Below are 23,448 nucleotides of genomic sequence, written 5' to 3' on the forward strand. Positions count from 1 at the left end.
GAAAATGACATAGAAGGAAAATAACAATTTATGACGATGCTTATATTTGCATAAACCTATCTGGTCACAATAAGGATTTATGGATGACCAAATCTCTCTCTCTCTCTCTCTCTCTCTCTCTCTCTCAACAATTATAAAAAAATATACTCTAACCATTAGTAAACATAGTTATATGCCATTGAGTGCATTCTTTACATTTAGTGGAAGTCCTCAATCTCATTGAAGCCAAGTTCTTGATGTTATACTCTATGTCTTGGACATGATCCCCTCCTTTCTCCTCCAATCATCATCACGAAACAACTTCTGATTTGGATCATGTTTGGAGTAAGAGAAGAAAAGTAAGATTAGGCTGATGGACGGGCAAGATTGCCGGCCCACAAGCCGACCACCGTGCAGATTCGTTTATTGCCTGGACGGCAGGGAGAGTGAGAGTGTAAACACCCTTAGTTGATTGGACAGCTCATTCCGAGGATATAAATCAGATTCCAATACCTATCCAAATGGGCATTGCCACATGGATTAGCTGTGGATTAGTGTGGCCGGGTTTTTTGAGAAATGGTCCAAAAGCGACTGCTTGACGCACGTCCTCAGCAGAGATTGCACGTGGACTCACCAACGTTGTCCTACTCCACCGGATCTCCTTCTTGGGTTTGTCAGTAGGTGGTCAAATACTTATTCCCTCATGTCGGATCCGGGCTAGCCGTTGCAGAAGCAAGTCTTCTTGCCTGTTTCGTGGCTGCCCAAATAGTCGAGCAGGGGCTGTACGTAGTGAGCGATTTCTCAAGTGCGATCTGCCGAAGCATGGATGCCTTCCGAAAGCATGCAAGCAAGTTTCGGGAGCAGGTCGCTAAACAGCAACAGGTGCTTATTTTTTTGTTTGGTACCGTATTCCTCGGTTCCTTAGTCTTAGATTGATAAAGTGGCAATGGGAATTGCAATGGGTTATTAATAAAGAATTCTGTCTCCGACACGTCAGTCTAATACGGCTCTGTTCGGTACGGGTGGGTGTGTTCACATTGTGACATGTCCACTTACATGTACAGGCAGTTGTAAGACAGTTTTCTTCTGGTGGCTACGGGAGCTCTCAAAGTAATGATACAATTATTACGGACGAGACAGAGCTTCAACGTCACCTGCAATTGGAGAAGCTTTATAATTCGACGAGAGCTGGCAAGGTTTGGGTTTTGTGACATTTGCGTTTTGAGGGTTGCTATGTAAAGTGGCTTATTGGAGGTTGCACGTGGCAGCACTTCCAGCGGGACGTTGTCAAAGGAGTGGAAAATGTAATTCTGACTGGATCCCGTCAGACTGAAGTGGGTGCGTGACACTCTAACATGAGGGTCTTTGAGATATATAAAGGAAAGGAAAGTTCTGTGTTTCTTATTTTTTCTAAATATGCATTTTAGAAATTGGGACTTTAGAACAACAAAAGTCTGAATTTGTACGATTGGATGTATTCTAGTCTTACAAAAGTATACATTGTTTCAGTAAACAAGCTCTGTGAGGAGTTCTGCAAATATGCCTCAGACAGTCCCGGAGCTCAAGGACTACTTGGAAAGGCTTCTTTTGACTATGGTACACACCGTGTTCGGGTCGAGAGGGAAAGAGAAGTTCTGCATAATTCTCTCAGCACCCAGGTTTGAAGCTTTTTTTTACTAGCACTCCTATTTGGGAGTTGTTTATCCATCTGTCTTTTTGATGGAGGATAATCAACATACGTTTTGAGGAGTAGATGTTAAATCATCAGTTCTTTCTTCTTGGGCTCTTGCCTTTTCTCATGTTATTCTTGGAAGTTACGGCAACAGTATCTAATTTTTGGGTTAGTCCTTAGTTTATATGCGTGGCAAATCTGTACTTGTGCTATCGCACAGTGTTTGAACGATAGAAGGATGAGTAGTTCTGTGATAGGATAGGGAGAATGCATGGAGTTGTGGCCCCTGTTCTATCAAGAGGTTGAGTTATAAACAGTTAGTTGTAGCAGTCCGTTGTGTTTACAAGAAGCCCTGCTAAAGATGCCGAGTACGGGCTATATATGATGTTAGGATTGTGTTCCCTTAGAAGGCTTTGCTCGTGTGGACATGTCACACATAGTTTGAACAGTAAAAGGGTAGTTCTGTGACAGGATAGGGAGAACGCATGGAATTGGTTCAAAACCTATGATTGTGGCTGCTCTTTTTCTATAAAGAAGTGGAATTGTTGAGAAGTCCACATGCTTGAACTTAGCAGCTAGTTGTAACAGTGTCTTGTGTTTAGAAGCAGCCCCACTAAAGATACTGAAGTGTACTTCTATGGATGAAGAGTCTAGATCTTCTTGCCTTGCAATTTATTACAAAAATATATCCAATGATGTACGTAGACATCAGTTGAGTTTTCATGAGCAAAACACTACGAACAAAGGACTATGGAATGCCATGTTGGGAGGGTTACAAAAAAGCACAAAGGCATGCTTAAACAAGTCTAGGTGTCCTTATCTAGGCATAACCCGTTCTGCTAGATGGTGGCATATTGAGCACTATTGTATCAGGTTTTGTCCATCTTGGACCAATACATGTTTACTGTTTCTACTCTACTGTCCTTTGTTCAAGATCAGTGTCTGTGTCTATCTCTATCTACATGTGTGCACAGAGGAAAGGAGCGAGATCATTGTGTATTTCCTGGGTTACGTTTCTATGTACATTCTTTTGTTGGCTACAGCAAAGCAACCTTCATCTGTGTTTTCCAATATAGTATCAGAGCTTTGAGGATGAAACACAAGCGTGTGGAGTTTGGAGGTGAGAACCTTTGGAAGGAGATCTCAGCTTGAGCTTGTGGACATGTCAGATCATCTCCCATGTCTAAAGGACATGTACCTTTGGGAGACGAAAGGTCATCAAGAGTCAGATAAGTGCGCCTTAGTGAGGGATTGCTTGGTCGCTGCATCAGTTGCATTTGTCTTGAGTTGATTCTAGGAATGTCAGCTCAATGGCAATACATGCACTGATTCCAAATTTTGGAAGGGTTTTGAAGCCCACCTATCAACCTTCTTCGGGAAGGCCTCCCTGTGTTGCTTCCCTCAGATGCAAGAACAGCAGCTTCCTTGTTTGTTGCCCGCATCAGGTAAGTCATCCACCATGTGCTGTAGGAGGACGCTTGCGGCAACACATCCAGATTCAGGTGACCGTATCTCAAATGCTATAAGTAACTAAGAGGGGTACTTGTGATAGACGAGAGAGCTGAGACCTTGCAGATGCCATTATCCACGAGGCCCTCCTAGACCACTTAGGACAGTTAGGACACTTAGCCCTAGGGTTTTGTTATATTGGCTCTCTCTTGAGCCTCCACTTAGTTTTGCAGCAATTCATTACAGCAGCTCGTTTTTGTCTTCTCTCCTTCATTTTTGAGCTTCCATTGCTTGCCCTAGCCTACAGTGGTATCAGAGCAGGTTGGGGATCCGTTCCCTCAGCCATTGGCAGCTTGTTCAAGCTGTTTGGCAGCCCCTGGACCTCTCATTACTGCTGGTTTGCTGGTTTGCTACACACCCGTGAGCGTTTGAGGCCTCCTCAAGCACCTTTGTCGCAAAAACTTTGCATTTGACATGTGAAGATCACATTTTGGAGCATCTACCGCAAAGGAGGTGCATTTTCGGACCATTTTAAGCTCACACGTGTGGTATTCAGGCTGCTGTACGGATTCTGTACACCTATACGAACTTGTACGGAAGACTGCCAGCATTTAATGCACTGTACGGCCTGTACAGAAATCTGCGCCAGCATTTAATACAATACGGAGGCTGTACGGACATTTTTGCCAGCATTTAATTTCATTTCGAAGCTGTACGGACAGATTTGACTGCATTTATGACTGTACGGGACTATTCTCTGGCTGTACGGATCTGCTGCATCGGATTTTAGGGCTGTACGGGTCTTCATTTGACGCATTTGCACCTGTTTTGACCTGCCTAGAGGTTCGTGCCAGTGTTTCAGAGCGTTTCATGCTTTCTTGTGCTGCACGTCGGTGATAGAAGACATTTGGAGATTGCTGAAGTGACCCTCCTTGAGCCCATTCCTCTTCAATTGGCTTCCCTTTGCCTCGGGCTCAAAAAAATAGACATCAACCTCTCCATCATTGCTTGATTGTCTATGGTAAATTAAAGCCTTGGTGGAAGACATCTTCTCGATATAGTGTGAAAGGGTAGACAATTGTCAAAGTCCCCTTTCTCTGCTCCCCATGGATCCTTTAAGAAAACTATCATCTTCAATATATAGCTGCAATATCAAACAAACAATAATTGAAAGATGTGTTGGAATGGTCACCTCCCCATCTGTAAGCCCCCATATGAGGAGAGCATGGGGGAGGTGGACCTGGAGATATTGGGGCTGTCACATGGGCAGCACATGAGCTACCATGTGGGCAGCTGTCAAAGCAAAGGGCAGGCCATGGACCTACAGAAGAGACAGCAGATGAGCAGGCTGGAGGCAGCCACGTGGCGAACTGTCTGGCAGAGGATATGGGCAGGCTCGGGGCCTGCATCAGGCCTGACAGAAGGACGGAACAGTCTCTGGCTATGGCGGCCTGCTTGGTGCAATAAATGGGCAGGCATAAAGGCCTGCAAATAGGCCTGCAATAGGCGCAAGGAGGGGCAAAGGCAGCAGCAGCCCAAAAGGGGCTGCCAAAGGCCCTTATATGGGGCTGGTTGGACCAGCCAACCAGGTCGGCCAGGATGAGGCTGGCTGGTCTGTCCATTAAAAGGAGGGATTCCATGCCCTCATTCCATATCATCTGGAGCAGCTTTCGAGGAGCAGAAAGGTGCAGCACCAGCAGCAACAGTTGGGCCTCATCCGGGAGGTGAACTTGGCTGGAGACCTGCAGACTTAGCTCACTCAGAGGGCTGCCCACCTAGGCTGGTTTCCAGACAGCAAGGTGGAGAGGATCACTCTAGACAAAGAGTCTACATTTGCTCGAGGTGGAGCACACGGGCTCAGAGATCTAGAAGTGCTTGGCATCTAGCAGGAGAACCTGTTGGTATTGTATCCTGTCCTACTTTGTGGACGGACGGAAATATAAAGTGTTGCTTCTATATTTGTCTCTGAGCATTGTCTATTTACTGGCTTGCACATCTTTGCACATTAAGTTAAGAAGTATGTGATTCCACACCCCATACGCACACTGTATGAGCTCCTGGGCTTTACTATCAGTCTTCCGTTGTGCGGACTCTCTGTTGGGTAATTTCTAACACAAGTCATAATAAAAATGAGTCTAGCAAAGAAAAGAGTGATAGCGTACCTTGACGTTCTCAACATCCTCCAAAATTTTATCTTTCCAAAGGTCTGTGCTTCTTTACTCTTTGCTTTTCCTTGCTCTTGTACCTTTGGCTGAATATTCATTTGTGTTTTGACGTGATTCAAGGTCTCATCATCTATCTCCCTGATATTTGTGGAATTTTCAAAGCACATAGATAGGACTTCCTTGGGGTCAAATGGCACAATCTTCTTTCAAGTCAAAGAGAATGAGTACATCTGATCGGGCAGATAATACTCTTGAGCTTGAATAGTAAAAGTGTTGAGAGATCACGCTCAACATCATGTGATTACATGTGCATAGCACTAACACATATAGAGTGCTATAAAGGAAAGGGTTAGACGCCCTAACCCTAACCCTAAATGGGTTTGTATATATTCTAACTAAATCTAGTATACAGTTAGTCATTTGTGGTGTGCTCTCTAGCTGTGCCCTCTCTCCTCATCTCCACTCTTCTCCTCTCTCCTCTTCATATTTTGTCATGGTATCAGGGCTCTTCTTCCTGGCAGCAACTTTGAGAACCTTGCCAACCTCCAACTCCAACTGGGACACTACATTCAAGGCGGCTACTAAGCAAGTTCTTAGGCAAAGACATTCGACTTGACTGGCAAAAGCTCCTACGACCCTCGGCCAACAGCTCCGTGAAGCATCTCCATCCAATCAAAGGCTGCTCCAGCCGCAAGCAATCTACTCCATCAAAGCCTGCATGCAATGACTTAGCCAACGCGCATCTGCAGCAACTAAAGCAACTCTACAGTGACGGCTCTACTCAATCCACCACCTCCAAACGTTGGCATGACAAGCAACGACGACTTGCATGTCTCCACCTAAAGCAACAAGGATGGCTGCCTCGACCACAACGCTTGCGGGCCTTCAATGCAAAGACCGCCTTAGACAAAAGCCCTAGCTAGACGTCGTAGCAACGCCATCCTCTATTGCGCCAAATATCAAAAGTCCTGCGCAATCTTAGCAGCTCGCTTCAAGCTCTCGGAGCAGCAAGCAACCAGCCTCTATGGCTCCTCCGATCAGTGAGCGACGTAAGACCCGGCCTCCAACAGCACATCCAAGGCTCGAAGCACACAAAAGACAACCGTGCAAAGCCCAACAGCTAGCCCTTCGACTTCATCCTCGGCCACAACCGCAATGACTCAGCGCTCCCAAACGGCTCATGGAGCAGCTCACGACACGCAGCTTCAATAGCTAGCAGCCGGGCCTCGGCCTTCAGCTTTTGGCTTCAATACTCCGTCTATCAACGCACTGAGCACGACAGTCCAACGGCCAACTCTGACATTGCCATAGCCTCTCTCCGTCATCGTCGACAATTCGTCGTTTCTCATTTTTCCTCCACAAAGGTTCTGAGACCTTAGGAAAGGACACGTGGCAAATAAGTGTTAATCTAACCCAGGTACTGTCAATCTTGGGTTAATACTAGATAAGATTGGTCACCGTTGGACACGTGGCAGATTAAGTCCACCCATGGTTAGGTTAAGTGAAGCTTGGGTTTAAAGAGTGGTCAGTGTTTGGCCACATGTCAACTGTACCTTATCTGTCACATCACCCTAGTTACCTTTGACCATATCGTTGGCCAACCTTGGTTATCTCTGACCAGCGCACCTCATCAGTGCCCAATCAGCATCAGCCTGCCCATTCAGCAGCCATGTCAGCATGCCACGTGGTAGTGACACCTCATCAGTGCCAGCTTGGCACCCTTGTCTCTCCACAGGCACAGTTTTCATTTGGCATGTAACCACTCACCGCTACCTTAGCACACTACTCCACATGCATAGTCTCTTCACAGGCTCTATTTCTGCATGTGACCCCTGATTGCCACATCATCATTGAGCATATTTGCACTCCTTTTGCCCCTCCACTTAGATCAAGCTGTATCTCTTGATTCAAGAAGAATTTAAGGGCGCTCCAAAAAGAAAAATCGCTCAATTTTTCGTGCTCTACGCGCTCGTCACATCACACGCACATTTCGGTGCAAGTATCACTCACTTTTGAGTCTCGCCGACAAATCCACTGCCGACAAATCCACTTCCTACACGTACATTAGCCTCTACATCGACACATCTGACCCAGCACATAAGAAGAACCAAAGAAAAGAAATTATTTTCTGTTCTTTCTTCGATTGACGGTTGGTATAGATCTAGATCGAAGTAGACTAGATCGCCATAGAGGATATGCTTGAATTTCTCTAAGTTGCCAATCTAAGCAATGCCAACTAGTTCCTACTTGGAGTCAGTCCCTACTCTCACATACGGTTTCACATCACCACATTACCTGAAACCTGACGTTCATCAGTTTAGTGAGCAGACTTCACAGTGTATAGAGGCATTGCCGATTGATCAGTGGGCAGATAGCACGTGATTTGATTTCACACACACATGCCATCATTGTAAAGCGTATTCGGCTATTTCACGGCATTGTGCACTTTATTCCAGCCTTGTAAAGCCTCTTGGCTATTCCCAGCATCATTTGCCACAAGCCTTGTAATTCAGATCCGATTATATATTGCAGTTCTACCTTCACCGACAGTTCAGATTTTACTTACCACAGTCAGTGTTTTGTAGTTGATTCAGACAGTGATTTTCACGATACTTTGAGTACATTTCGTGCATCATGTCTACATCTAGCAACCTCAATCTAGAGGCATCTGCTAAGCTAGACAACTCTAATTATGGCACATGGAAATACCCAACGGAGACCATTCTTGTACTTTAGGACAAATTGGAGTATGTCGATGGATCTACACCTAGACCATTGGATGATCCAGCCAGCAGTAGCTCTACTTCACCTATTGTCACACCACCAGCAGCAGGATCTACAGTGGGATCTACAGCTACACAAATAGTCTCCGCACCTGTAGCAGATCCTGTCATTGCCCAAGTACAGGCAGAGTGGGATAAGAAAGATAAGTATACATATCATCTGATCAAGTAGAATGTGCAAGATGTCATGCTAGGACAGCTCAACATCGTCAATACATTCAAAGAAGCATGGGATATGTTCCTAGCTCTCTACGAGTCCAAGAACACTTCCAAGATTCTCACACTGAGAAACCAAAATTCAAATCAACCAGAGTTTTCGTAACAGCAGCGAAACCGGTTATGCTTACGTATTCAGGATCAAAGACTACAACAATCAACTCGCAGCAGTAGGAGAGACTATGAATCTAGCATAAATGGTTCAAGTCATCGTGAATGGACTAGGAGAGGGATACGAGAATCTAGTCCAGAGTATTGCCATTCAATGGCAAATTCCGACACTGGAAGAACTTGAGTCAGTCTTACTTGGTGAAGAACTTAGGACTTAGGCCATTCATGTATGCAAATGTCATTCTAATGATGAGGCATTCACAGCTTCAGACAAAAGCAGAGGCAGAGGCAGAGGTGGATCATTCCAGAGAAGTGGTCATCATCAGCAACAGAGTCAGGATCGACATCAGCATCATCCTCAACAAGATCGAAATCAGTAAAGATAATCATTCCAATCGAGGAAGATTCCAAAGAAATCTGGAGGGACGAATGCTCGGACAACAGATTCACATTGGTTGGGCACAGTGGGGCAGTGGTCTGGCCGGGTCCTTTGGCCATTGGAGCAGATTACCCATGGAGGCAGAGGCGAGGCTTGACGCCCTAGCGTATCTGCGAGGGGCAGGGCAACGGATGAGCGAGATTGACTTAGCCATTCATGAGTCCTGGTGGGAGGGACTTCGCGTATGGAGAGACAGCAGATGGTTGGGATAGTTTTCTTGTACTAGTGTCCCCTTGAGAATGCTGATGCAGCGAGACAGCACGCACCCCGGCTTCTTCCGTGTAGGACTTGGAGGCCTACTTTAGCCACTTATTGAGAGAGACCCTGAGATGGATGGGAGCCTTGATGGGATTCACTGGTAGATGATCAGAGTGGTGGGACATTTGGGAAAGGAGTGGCATATTGACCCTCCCACTATCCTAGAGCAGGATGCCCCTAGATGGCACCTTTGGCTGTGGGAGGGTAGACCCTTGAGGAAGGTCCAGTGGGATCGGAGAGAGTGGTTCTGGCCTTCCAGGGGCGGCCTAGCCGAGCAGGTGGATGAGGTGCCCTTCTTTTCCTACACCACACAGATTGGTAGGAGGCTTCAGATGGACTCGTCGAGGCGGACCCCCTCGAGGGAGTGGCATTGGGTGACCTAGAGAGTGCCCTGGGATGTTCGTTCGAGGTTTTGAACGCAGTTATGGTCCAGTTTGTGACCGAGGTAGATATCCTACTTCTTCTGGTTGGCTGCCCATGGAGGCTTGTCCATCGGACCGTGGTTAGAGCAGATGCAAGTGGAGGGGCAGTGCCATTGTTGTCCCGATGGTCTTTTGGAGACTATCTCGCACTGCCTGTGGAGTTGTCGTAACGCAGCGAGGATTTGGATGGGAGTCCTTAGGATCATGACACGTATGCAGAGTCTTCAGAGAGACTACATCTGGGGATGGTAGCGTGGTTGACAGAGGGAGGACACACGTTTCAAATTGATGAGATCTCCTAGTCTACCGGATACAAGGTCAGAAGAGGATAGCACTCCATGAGGTAGTCCCTCCTGACAGCCTAGCTCCTCCTCCTACTAGGGAGGACAACGCTTGGGAGGTGGTAGCCAGTATCACGGCGTGTAACATTTGGGTGGCTCGTTGCAGTCTTGTGATGGGTGAGCACCCGGTTTCACCTTCGGCTACCTTGGTCGCCATCTGGCAGGACATCATATACACACTACGATCCACCTGGGAGCATGGGACTCTAGGCTCCAAGGCGACTATCGAGAAGCGTGCTCGTTTTTGCAAGGCTCGGCCTGCAGGAGTTTTCTACATCTTCACCCCGCGAGGGATTTGCTGGTTGTATAGTCTTCCCACTTGGTTGTTAGCCCCAGTACCAGAGATCTCCTAGGCAGTGCGCTGGGTTTCTCTAGAACAGGCCGGGTTTTTATTTCAGTCTTTTTCAGTTTTTTCCATACTTAGCACCTTCGGGGCTGTCTTGTATGAAATCTTTTAAGTAGTAATAGAAGGTTCTTTTCTTTGGGGAAAAAAAAAAAAGCTTAGTGAGAAGCATCTTCCGAAGCAGTATTAGGCAAAAGCAATAGCCACTGCAAACTACTTGCTTAATCGGCTTCCTATCGAACCGATCTAGGGTATGACACCTTATGAAGCATTTACTGGACACAAGCCACGCATTGAGGATCTCTGCATATTTGGTTGCATAGCATATGCCCACATACATGACGACCATCGCAGAAAATTGGATGCGAAGTCACACAAATGCATCATGGTTGGCTACAGTGAAGAAAGCAAAGCATACAAGTTGTATGATCCCATAAACCGCAAGGTCGTCATCTCTAGAGATGTAATCTTTGATGAGAAATCAGAATGAAAAACCTTAAACACACAGGGGATAGACGCACCGATTTCATAGTCATCTATAGAAATGATTGATGAAGAAGAGCAAGAATTGTCAGAAACACCCCAAGCAGAGCCACAGCAACTTAGACGGTCTGTCAAGAAAAGCAGACCTCCAGCTAATTGACATACGCTCAGAAAGGCAAAGCAATTCAGGTTGAAACCACCAACTATGCTCTTATGACTACCATCATGGCTACAGAAGAGCCAATGTACTTTTAAAATGCAGTAGACAAGCGAGAATGGCGAATAGCTATGAATGAAGAAATGGATGCTTTTGTATAAGAATAATACTTGGGAATTATGCGACCTTCCACCAGGAAAGAAGACCATAGCAAACAAATGGGTATATAAAGTGAAATACGATCCAGATGGAAGTATTCAAAGATACAAAGCCAGACTACTTGCAAAAGGATCTGCACAGCAATATGATCAAGATTTTGATGAGACTTATGCTCTAGTAGCAAAGATGGATTCTATACGGTTCTTGATATCACTAGCGACACTCAGCAGATGGAATGTGTATTAGCTTGATGTCAAGAATGCATTTCTCAATGGTTATGTAGACATGCAACAACCAACAGGTTATGTTGAACCAGGAAAGGAGAATAGGATTTGTCGTCTTAAGAAAAGTCTCTACGGCTTAAAGCAAGCATCTAGAAGTTTGTACAGCAGAGTCGACAAGTATTTTTCTGATCTGAGACACATGAAGTGTAATGCAGATCATACTCTATTACAAAGTTCAAGGGAAAGACATTACTATTGCACTTTTGTACGTAAATGATCTGATTGTGATAAGAAGCAATGATAGCTTCATTAGAAAGCTAAAACAAGACTTATTTGCAGAGTTCGACATGAAATCCAAGATAGTCTCACTGGAATGCAGCCAAAAGAGGCTTGAGATACATCAGAGGTACAAGACAGTTTGGAATAGAATACAGAGGAAGTCATCCAAGGTTGCATGGATACTGTGATAGTGACTATGCCGGAGATCATGAGACTAGGAGATCGACACAGGGATATGCATTTTTTCTTGGTCAAGATGCTATATTATGGTTGTCAAACAAACAACCAACTGTTTCTTTGTCTTCGATTGAAGCAGAATATAGAGTACTCACTACTGGTGCATGTGAGACTATATGGCTCATAAGACTATTGTCAGAAACAGATTACTTTGATGAGTCAAAGCCAACAACAATATACTGTGATAATCAATCGGCTCAAGCATTGGCTAAGAATCCAGTATATCGCTCTAGGACAAAGCACATTGATGTCAGAGAGCACTTCATCAGAGAAAGTATTACTTGGTGATATCACATTGCAGCATTGTAATAGCAAAGAGAATGTTACAGATATCTTTACCAAACCACTCGGTAAAGAGCTTTTCGAGAAATATCAACAAGGTCTTGGTTTGACACAGAGGAAGGACATTCCCATTAAAGAGGTGTGATGGAATGTAATGTTCAATATTTCTTCGATTCTCTAGAATCATCATCTTGAGAGAAGGTCTACTTCATGATGTTGATCTTGAGGGAAGGTGTTGAGAGATCACGCTCAACATCATGTGATTACATGTGCATAGCACTAACACATATAGAGTGCTATAAAGGAAAGGGTTACCTGACCCTAAATGGGTTTGTATATATTCTACATTTTCATCTAAATCTAGTATACAGTTAGTGTGCTCTCTAGCTATGCCCTCTCTCCTCATCTCCACTCTTCTTCTCTCTCCTCTTCATATTTTGTCAAAAAGATGGGGGCATGGGAATGGATAGCAGGACTATATGTCTCAAAATCCAGTCCTTCAGTAGAGACTGCTTCTTTAAATGTTTCAAGATATAAATATTTTACTCTCTCCCTTAAGATTAATATCTTGCTCTTCTAATTCGTGTGCCTCTTCAATAATGTCATCTTTTTCTTCAATTCGTGAGGATCTTCCTTAGCCTCTTCTGGTATGTCTTCATGAGCTCCATAATAAAGATGTAGGAACATAGGATGTAATAGGGCATGGACTAGGTCGCCACCTATGAAGCTCTTTTTTTTTGTTAAAAAAGGATTAGTGTCAAAGTCCACACCTCCCAAGGCGAGCAAAGAAATTTTCAATTAATAGCTCTTCATACAACTTAAAGTTCTTTGGAAGAGGGCCTTCCAAAAGAATCTCAAGAGGGAAGGAACGTTGTTCCTGATTCAGCTAAGGAGCGGAGGTCTCTTTACGTGACTGGCTTCATGGATGTATTTCTTGAGGAGCTAACCAAACTACCTCCACCATAGATCATCCCATAGACTTAATACCAGGAGCTCAACTAATCTCTCGAATCCCTTACAAGATGTTTGTTCCTAAATCCATTCACCGAAAGACCCAACTGAATCGACTTCTAGATCAAGGATTTATCCAGCCTAGTACTTCTCCATGGGGAGCCCCCGTCCTTTTTCAAAAAAATAAGGATGGCACGTTTAAGCTTTGTATTGGCTGTAGGCAATTGAATCAGAGGACCATAAACAATAAGTACCCTATCTCTAGGATAGATGAACTCTTGGATCATCTCCACTGAGCCTAAATCCTTCCCAAGCTATACCTTAATTCAGGCTATAACCAAATCAAACTAAGAGAACCAGATATCCCTAAGACCGCTTTCAAAGCCCGATATGGTCACTATGAAGGGGTAGTTATGTCTTTTGGTCTAACCAATGCCCCTACAACATCCAATTTTCTTATGCAAGATCTTCTTCAAGAACAGCTAGATGACTTTGTCCTAGTATTCTTTGATGATATATTAATCTATTCGAAGAGCAAGGAAGTCATGATAGACATTTAAGGAAAGTCCTTGACATGCTATGAAAGAACAAGCTCTATGCCAAAAGAGTAAGTGTTGTCTCGTGCTAAATTGACTAATTCTGCAAAATGTTCTACAAAACTAAGAGGCTCATTTGGTCACTTGTACCAAGCTGTGTCCTAAACACATTTTCGCTCACCCACTATCCACTATTCTGTCCCTCTCTATTCCCTCTTCTGTGAGCACTGCTGTTTAAGCCCTTATGTGGCTGCTATCTTCCCCCTTCTAGAATCTTGACATGCCAATCTAAGACTGTTGAGGAGCCAACTATGCAGTGTTTGGCGACTAGCTATGAGGCTTGTACATCCTCAGCATTTGCATCTTGACCATTGCTCTTTGTCCACAAGGTATGAATTTTCTTAACTCACTTAGTCTTATCAGCAGCCCGTCTTTTCTTAACGCATGCCCTTTTTTTTGTTGCAATTTTGCAACACAAAAATTTGTTGGGAGTAGTGGCATTGACGTAGGGAAAGTGGGGTGTGGGCTATGGCATTCGGTAGAGATTGGTTTACATGTATCCAATAGAGGCAATTGAAGGCTGTGCTCCATGTATACTTCCTTCTCGAATTTGGTCATATTAGAACTCATCATTGAGGACACATTTGGGCAAGGGGTTGTGAAATCATTTTGGTTGTGTGCAGTTCTACAATTTGACTTGTGTGGGCGATGAGATGGAAGATTTGCAGTGGAAACGAGAGTATGGAAACACTTGCTTCATTGAGGAACCAAAAGTAGGAAAGAAGCTCGTAGCTGGAGGCTTTGGATTACATAATAAAAGGACCATCTTCTTGGCTATAGGACAGGGCAAGAAGATGCTTGAGGGTATTGATTTGTTTCAGGAGATAGAGGACAATGCAAATACACAATCAGAAGATACCCATGATGTTACTTGTATGGCATGGTTTACCTCTATCAGAAGCGACTTGGGAAGATCAGACAGAGAAAAGAGACATACCGGGAGACAAGATGGCTGCATTAGATGGAGCTGATGGACAGAGCAGATGGCGAGCCCTTGTGGCATGGATCTGGCTTGGAAGAGACAGATCTGGAGCAGCACAACATGGCGATGAATCCCGGGCCCAATGGCCTCTTTATATAGGCCCAAGGCCTGCTCCAAAAAACCGACCAGCAGCATCATTCTGGCCGACCCAAACAGGCGGACCAGTCTGCTGGAAAACCTCCCTTAAAGGGCTCTCATTACAAGGGCCCTTGGCCCACAACAGTAGGGCTTTGGCCCTCCTTTCAAGGGCAGATGCCCTCCTATATATTCAGGGTCCAGCCCCCCCCAAACCTGCAGTAAACAGTGCGCCTCCATGTCCTAGATCCATCACCTGTCCCAGACTTTCTTGCCTCTGCTCCAGGCTTGTTCCAGCTCTAGGGCTCCTGCCCAAGCTCCGTACACGTCCCTGAAACCAGCCGTACAGCAGGCGTTTGTAATCTGTACAGATCTGCCATGCTTCCCCACTATCCTGGCCCTCTGACCTGCCCATAACAGCTCTAGATGTGCTGCCCACATGACAGCCATGATGCTGTCTATGTGGCAGCCCCTTTCTCTCTTTTTCTGTGGGGTACTGCCCTAGGTCTCCCTCCCCCATGCTCTCCTCATATGGGGGCTTACAGATGGGGAGGTGACCTTTCCAACACAGTTTGGTGTATCTAGGCCCACACTTGGTGTTCATCCGTTTGTACCATGGTTTCACTATAGATGCTCGAGATATCATGTGCCTGGATTCCCAATTATTCTTCTTTTTTTAATCCTCCCCAAGGTGTAGAGAGCCATCTCATCTATTGGAGCGTGATTCAACACACTGACAAGGGCTTTGGACCACAAATTTCAAAGTACCAAAGATACACTTGTTTGGACCAGCCCTCTTCCCAAAAACACAACTTTAGTTCCTCCATGTCTAGGTTTCCCACCGGTTCGGACCCTTGCAATTACTCCTACAATTGGGATTTGGATTAGGGTGGAGGGGAAGAAAAATAGACACGCAGCAAAGAATGCTAGAAGAAGGTCTCAATGGAGATAGAAAGCTAAAGATTTCCTTGCAAGAAATCCTATGGTTATATGCAGAAGATGAAGGATCCTACAGAGATTTTCCTACAGAGATTTTGGTCTCTGCACTAATGATGTCAATGAGGATGTCAGAGTAGCTAGTCCCTGCTATGCATGATGGAGTTTATGGTTCTCAAGCTATGAGTGACTACCATGAGATTGAAACTCCACTATGTTGTGCTTTTAGTGGCTGAGTTTGGGCATTTTCCTAGATTGAGTGACTATCATGAGATTGAAACTCCACTATGTTGTGTTTTTAGAGGATGAGTTTGGGCATGTTCCTGGATTCATCTAGAGATATACAGGTGTGGACAGTTCTATTACAGCAGGAGGGACTGCCTCCTCCCCCCCCATCCCACAACCTCTGGCATATTGAGATATGTGCTTCTTGCCCTTGGCCAGTAGTGCTGTATTTGCTATGCCTCTTTCCACATTGACAATCACTCAAGCAATATGTATCTAGAAGCAATGTCTAATTGGTTCCTCCAAGGGAGAGTTTTTCTCATGAGTTCTTCGAAAGGAGGATTTTTCTTGTGCAGCAAGTTAGGATGGGCATAGAACGGAAGGCTGATTTTGTCCATGTGTAAAATCTAGGTGCAGACGGGGTTCAATTGGGTGCCCAAATGACCAAGTTATGGGACTATCTGAACCTAGTTTGATTCCTCAATTTTGACATCGAAGAAAGCTAATTCATTCCGATTCTCCTTGGCCGTTGAGTTGAATGCAGCTATTCCTTCAAAATTTCCCCACGTTTCTAGTCAAGTAAGTTTTTTAAGGATAGAATACATGGTGTATTCTTTGTGGCATATTTGATTTTCAAGGCTTTCCAAGTTGTATCTCGAGTAGCAATATCCTTGATTCCTCCATTTGTGCTATCACATGCTCTCTTAATGGGAGCTCAGTGATGGCAAGCTCTACGACATGCTGTCTTAATGGGAGCTCAATGATAGCAACTGCCTCTGGTTTCTTCTCTTTACCACCAACAACCTCACATAGATCCAAAGCAATCACAACTTTTAAGTTTGTGCTTCCATATGTGATAGCTAGATGATTCCTCCAACTTATAGGCATCTCTAATCATCTGGTCACGGACTGAAGTGGTTTTCAATCAATCGTGCTCAGAATTTTCTGCAGAATTGCAGAAGCTTCAAATTCTATCTGCAAATTTTGAAGTTTTTGCAGAATTATGTTTCAAAGTATGACAATCAGACTTCTGTGTGACAAGCTGTTACAAAACTGCCGAAAATTATTACAGCAGTCATAAAAATTGAAAACTCTTGCAACTCTCTGCTGTTTGCATTGTTTATAGTTCGGCACACATTACAATGCATGCTAAATCTGCATTTTCAGTTAAATTTATGCCTACACTTGTGGCTAATTCTGCATTTCTTGCAATTTATGAAATTTATTAGCGCAGACATGCTGCTACAATCTGGAAATTTCACACTAGTGAAATTGTATAAATTTCTTTGCAATTTTTCTACAAATTTCAGTGATATGTGAAACATGAATGCAATGATGTGCAATAGACCCAAAACCTGCAGAAATGATTCCAATGATGGGCAATATGTATCTAAGAAACCAAGCGGTCTACAAAAAGGTGACGTTTCCCTGATTTTGGCTCTAGGTTAGCTGATGTAGGTGGCACACAATGTTCTCCAAGTGATGCACGTTTCTGTAGAAGCCTCAAGTATGGAGTATACTTTTGCAAGATGACATGGCAACTTTTTGTTTGTAATATACAAGGCAAGCTTGGCTGGACAAATCCAAGGCAAAAAGGAAGACTGAAGAACGTTACGCTTTTGTGGAGTTAGAGTGCTGATTGATAATGTAATTATGCAAATGTTAAATCAACTTTCAATAATAATATCACAATATATGTTTGAAGCATTTCATTATATGTTTATTGGACATTTGCTGAGTTGCAGGTCCTCTGCCCACATCATTTTAAACTTAAAAAATGAATATTATACATCCTCTATTATATTCCTCATCTCTTGAACGTTGCAATGTGTTGTTAGTATTTTTAGTCATTATGTGGAAGGGTTCAGCAAAGTTTTTGTGGCATCGATTTCAGGTTGTTGAACCATTGAAAGCAATGGTTCACGGAGCCCCATTGGAAGATGCTCGTCATTTGGCACTACGATATGATCGTATGAGGCAAGATGCTGAAGCACAGGTCTTCATTATACTTTTTTGGATTTATTGGAGAGATGGAAAAACGCTGTACTCTATAGAGCAACATGTGGTGCAAGTAACTAAGATGGCTGTTATGTCTCTTCTTTCTACTGTTTGAATACACTTATATGGCTAAGTGAAAGGCTGTTTTAATGTGGAAACAAGGTCTTTTGATTGCCAGCACCTCCCTAGGGAAACGTCACTGTGTTGAAAGGGATGAAGATCATGGTTGTTTGTTACAAAACATTACGGACGTTTCAAGGCCGAGTACCTTAAGTTTCTAAAACATAACAAATCACACGCATGCACGCACACACACACACACTTGTACTTAATCGCCTTTGAGATCTCTCTAATACTCTCGTAACATTGATTCTTGAAGAATAATTGTTTGAAAATACATCGAGGTTATAGCTTTTCGTAAACAAACCAACAAAGAGGTTATTAGGAATTTAATTATGTTGTCAAAGCTCTTTTGAATATTTATTGCAAGATTTGAAGAGATGCTTGAAACATGCCTATGACACTAGGTTTTGAAGGGCTTCCAAAGAAGCATTGTTTTAACGACCATGCAACATATATTTTCTATTCCACTGATGTGTTATAAGTGAGTCTGACCACATGAGGTTGCCCGTAGCCTCCCATAACTCCTCATCATTCAAGCCTTCAAGATGCATTAATTGGCTAACTTCCTATTTCAAAATACAACCTATAGAATCCTTAGGTTTTGAAATCTCATGTTTTACGTAGGGGTAAGTTATAGATTGCTTGTCGATACATCTAAGCAGTTTTGTGAAAAGACAGCTCATTTGTTGCAGCCTTGAACCCTGGATGATTAACCATACAACTAGAAGCCACCCACACCTTATGTTATCATGCATCAGGTCGGCTCCCAACTTCACCTGTCACGCGTTTATTTCCTTGAGAGGAAATGGGCTTTGCAATTGGATGTTTGTTTTCAGACATAGGTGATTCTCAGAGGGTTTCTACCTTGTTGAGTGAGAGTTGAGCAGAGAATTCTGAGATTGTAGTAGATATCCTAGCAAGGGAGTTTTTTGGCAATTTGGGGTGCATCCTCGAGCCAAGTATTGGCTTTGACTGTGTTTTTTGAGCAGGGTTTTGGGTTTCCTTGCCTCTTTTTACTTTGCTCAAATGGCACAGAATAATCCAAATGATATCTTTTAGATGCTTGCCTAGGAGGAGATCTTGGAGGGCACCAAGCTTTATAATTTGTAACCTTTTTGGTTGTCAAGGGTCTGTGCGACTATGTCACAAGCGATGAAGCTCATCTCAGTCCTATCGTGCCAGGTACTCCTTCACAACAGGGGGGGATAGGGTTGCAGTCGTGGGCAATAAGGACAAACGCTACACCAAGAGGGCAAGCACAAGCGCAAGCACTTGCAAGTATTACCTTGAGTATAGGTGGTGGGATACTCATGATGCCCAAGCATACTAATGCCTCTTCTTGTTCCTCAAGCACCATGGGAAAGTATCGCATATGGAGGTGCATGGCATTCCTCTAGAATTTTTTGCCTCATATCTCGGGTGATGCATAAGCAGTCATCCTTCATTAGATACCCCTCTTTCAGGGAATACTAACTTGAAGATTGCCCTTCTTGCATTTGCTGCAATATTTCACCAAAATCTGCATCATTGGCATATTGTTCCCGCATGTCTTCAAGATCTTTGTGATAGGCAATAGTCACATTATTTACCTGGGGTCTTCAAGAGAAAGCATCAGCCACTCTGTTCTGTGCTCCCGGAGTATGGAACAATCTGAAAATGATCCATTGACAGCATCTTTGCCCATTTCATGTGTTCCTCTGAGAGCTTAGTTTGTGTCAATTCGGTGGTTAGTCTTTGTAGTAAAACCTGCACCCAAGAAACAGTGCTTCCATGTATTCACGGCATGAATCACAGCTAGCAATTCTTTTTCATAGATTCCCAGGTCTCTCTCAGCATCACGTAGTCTCCGGCTTTCATAAGCCACTACATGGCCATTCTGATGAAGTGTAGTGCCAACACATTTTCCGCAAGCATCACAATCCACATCAAAAGGCTTGTACAAATCGGGGACTACTAGAATTGGTTCGTAGTTAGCTTGTGTTTGAGTGTATTGAATGCTATTCTTTGTGGTTTATGCCATCTGAAGGCTGAATTTTTTTAAGTCAAGTCATGAAGTGGGGCAGCTATATCAGCAAAGTGCCTGATAAACCTTCTGATGAAGTGCAGCACCAACACATTCTCCACAAGCATCGCGATCCACATCAAAAGCCTTGTACAAATCGGGAACTACTGGAATTGGTTCGTAATCAGCCTGCGTTTGAGTGTATTGAATGCTATTCTTTGTGGCTTATGCCATCTGAAGGCTGCATTTTTTTTAGTCAAGTCATGAAATGGGGCAGCTATATCAGCAAAGTCCTGATAAACCTTCTGCAGTACGAGCAAAGACCTAGAAGGTTATGTTCTTCATGCAACTCGGGCCATTCCTGAATAGCTTGAATGTTATAGGATCCATTTGAATTCCATTCTTGGAAATGATTACGCAGCTCTTGGAAAACCGTAGCAAGGTGTTCCCTGTGCTCTTCTTTGGATTTGGAAAAAACTATGATGTCATCAAAGAAGGTACCAATGAACTGCTTGTAAGGACGGAAGATACGATCCATCATTCGATTAAAGGTAGTAGGGGCATTTGTCAACCCTAATGGCATTACTAAGTATTCATACAGACCAAAAGTAGTGCAGAATGCTGTCTTGTGCACATCCTATGGTTGTATGTGGACTTGGTGGTATCCACTTTTCAGATTTATCTAGCTGAAAACTGAAGCTCGTTTGAGCTGATCCAGCACATCATCTATGCTTGGATTTGGGAATCTACTCTTGATGGTCATCTTATCGAGTGCCGATAATCAATGCACATATGAAACAAACCATATTTCTTTTGCACAAGGAGTACAGGAGAACAAAACGGAGAGAAGATGGGCTGAACTAAGCCTTTGGACAGCCACTGCTAGGCCTCTGCTCTATATAATGGTCTTCTGGTCTCTCAGGGGGTAAGTCTGCTGGCAATGCATTTGAGAAGCAATCTTTAAAATTTTCAAGAAACTGAAATTTTTCTCTATCAGCATCATTCAAATCAGCATGCTCTTCTAAATCTCTTTCTTTAATGAAAACCATGTACACTGAAATTGCAGACTGTATTGCCTTGCTAGTAGAAACATGAGATATAATGGGGATGGTCTCCCCTCTATTCCTGGCAACGATATGTTGCGCTTTACCCTTATGTACAAACTTAAGCACTCTTTCAAGAAGAGACAACTTCAATGCCTTGCGATGAAACCAAGGCATTCCCAAAACTACATCATGATGTTTAAGAGGGGAAATGAAGAAATCCTCCTGATCTACGTAACTTTGTACATGGACATGAAGCTTCCCAATCAAGGGAGTAACAGGCAAAGGGTCCCCATGGAACATCTGATCGGCATCTAGGGCCCTTGCCAACTCTTCGGTCTTTATTCCCAGCCTCAGGGCTAAATCTTTTGATATGAATTTATCAGCAGCCCCTGGATCAAACAGAATAAGTGCTTGCTGGTCTCGTACCAAGGCCTCATGAAAGCAACATCTCTCTTTCCTCTGGATTTGATACTCTTCCCAAGACATCAGGAATTCCACCTGCCACCGCCTAGGCGGTACTTGGGGCTTACTTTGCTCCTTCGAGTCCGAAGGCTCCAGGGCACTTGGCAGCCACATGGCCCTCTTTGCCACACTGGAAGCATCTGCCCTCTTTTCGCATCGTGGCAATCTGTTTATGAGTAAACTATGGTTTCCCTTATAGACATTTTGCGCTTGGTTTCCCCTCGGCTTTTGAGGCTGAAATTCCCTCGTTTGAGCCTTGGGAAATTCTTTCTTCTCACACTGGGGAGGGGCTGACTTCTTCTTCTGTGCTGTCCCGGCATATAGAGAAGGCACTGTAGTAGGGATCTTGCATGTGCAGCAATATTGCCATAGAGGCTGCATGCATAATATCATATATGCCTTTATGATGCTGGGTATTTACCACAGCCTGTATCTTTGGATTAAGACCAGCCCTATACTTCAGGGACCTTCTTAAAGGGTGCAAAATGCAAATATGCATCCCAAAACTTTTTGGTTATAGGTTTCCAGTGTGTCTCCATCATTCATATGCAAACTTTTCCAGCTAAGGAGGACATGGTCTCGAAACTGTTTAGGCATAAACTGCTTATAGAAGGTCTTTTGAAAGTCCTTCCAATTCTTTGGAGCAGAACCATCTGTGGTCTATGCACTCCACCGTGCACTGGCTGTCCTTGTCAAATGTAAGTTGACCATGCGCAGTTTGGAAGACTCAGAAAAATTTCCTATACCTAATGCTTCATCAAACTGCCTTATAAACTGCACGGCCTTCTTTGTATGACCATATTGGCCATTAAAAGTAATAATTCTGATAGACTTACCACCTTCTTTAAATTCTTTAGTCTTTGCTGAATTGAAAGAAGAACTTGGAGATCTGTGATGATGTTTGTCTTCTTCTTCCTGGAATGTGATCTCTCTTTAGAGTCATCCCTTCTCTTTTTCTGACTCTATTTCAACCGAGACCGAGTACTCAGTTTATGACAAGGAATTTTTGGTAGTCATCCATGCTTTGAATACTTAGAAGCACTTCCTCTATGAGCAATAGTTCATAGCTCACACGGATCACCGGGCGTTGAGATGGCTTCAACAACCTAGTGGTCCAACAAATAGGTCGGTGAAGCCAAACCTTCCAGCAGTTTAGGGGACTATGGTGACTATTTCCTTAAGTAGTTCGAAGGCCTTCAGGGCTTCTCGTTGCAAAAGGTTAACAATGGGTACCATAGTCTTTTCTAGGTCTTTGGTATGCTTTGTGTATGCCTGACAATTGCCCATAAACATATGAAGCTCCTACACATTGGTTGGTATTGCCCAATCCACGAGGTCCTTCACCTTGGCTGGATCTTGGTGCACAAGTGGGGGTAACGCTAGAAGTTCTGGAACCTTTTTGGCAGGCTGTGGCTCAGTTGATAAGAATCTTCTTCTTGTCTGTGTTGAATAGGCGGTAGGCCTTGGACTCTTCGCTGTATCCCACAAAGATACAGCTCCGGCTATGGGGATCCAGCTTTGTTTGCTCATCTCTGTGTACATGCACAAATGCTTTAGAACAAAAAATCCTCAAATGAGATATGATGGGCTTCTTACCATAATAAGCTTCGTATGGAGTCTTGCCATCAACAGCCTTGGTCTTGGTTCTGTTGAGGATATGAACGGCAGTATTTACGACTTCACCCCAGTAGGCTTTCGAGAGATTCCTCCCTCGTAACATGGTCAACCCTGTCTCTGTGACGGTCGTGTGCTTTCTCTTAGCAATTTCATTTTGCTGAGATCTGCAAGCTGTCTCTTAATCCCTTGCTTCTTGCAGAATCCATTGAACTCGGTAGAAGTGAACTCTCCCTCTCTGTTGGTGCGAAAGGCTTTGATTACCTTCCCGCTCTCCTTCTCTACCTGGGCCTTCCAGTCTTTGAATCAACAAGTAAGAGAGACCACGAACATGCGAATGAATTTGTCGACATTGGGCCGCAGATGTTGGCGTGAACCAATTTGAGCGGCTTCTTGGCTCGTGATGAGGCCCCCTGTGGAAACTTGTCCCTGTGTTGCT

The 23,448-nt window shown here is 44.0% G+C and overlaps 1 protein-coding gene across 1 annotated transcript in view; it reads left to right on the plus strand.

Moving 5' to 3' along the window:
• Positions 1-469: 469 nt before the first annotated feature.
• LOC147888973 (SH3 domain-containing protein 2-like) overlaps positions 470-23,448 on the plus strand; it is a 41,853-nt gene continuing 18,874 nt past the window's right edge. The window contains exons 1-5 of the mRNA XM_087392545.1: positions 470-861; positions 1,044-1,175; positions 1,248-1,317; positions 1,489-1,637; positions 17,659-17,760. Of these exons, the coding sequence (XP_087248671.1) occupies positions 802-861; positions 1,044-1,175; positions 1,248-1,317; positions 1,489-1,637; positions 17,659-17,760 (513 nt within the window). The 5' untranslated portion in view covers positions 470-801. The remainder of the gene's footprint in view (positions 862-1,043; positions 1,176-1,247; positions 1,318-1,488; positions 1,638-17,658; positions 17,761-23,448) is intronic.

Source organism: Dipteris shenzhenensis, chromosome 21 (assembly GCF_047967505.1).
Source record: "Dipteris shenzhenensis isolate YYH24624 ecotype China chromosome 21, Dip_SZ_1.0, whole genome shotgun sequence".
In the NCBI taxonomy this organism is placed as follows: Eukaryota; Viridiplantae; Streptophyta; class Polypodiopsida; order Gleicheniales; family Dipteridaceae; genus Dipteris; species Dipteris shenzhenensis.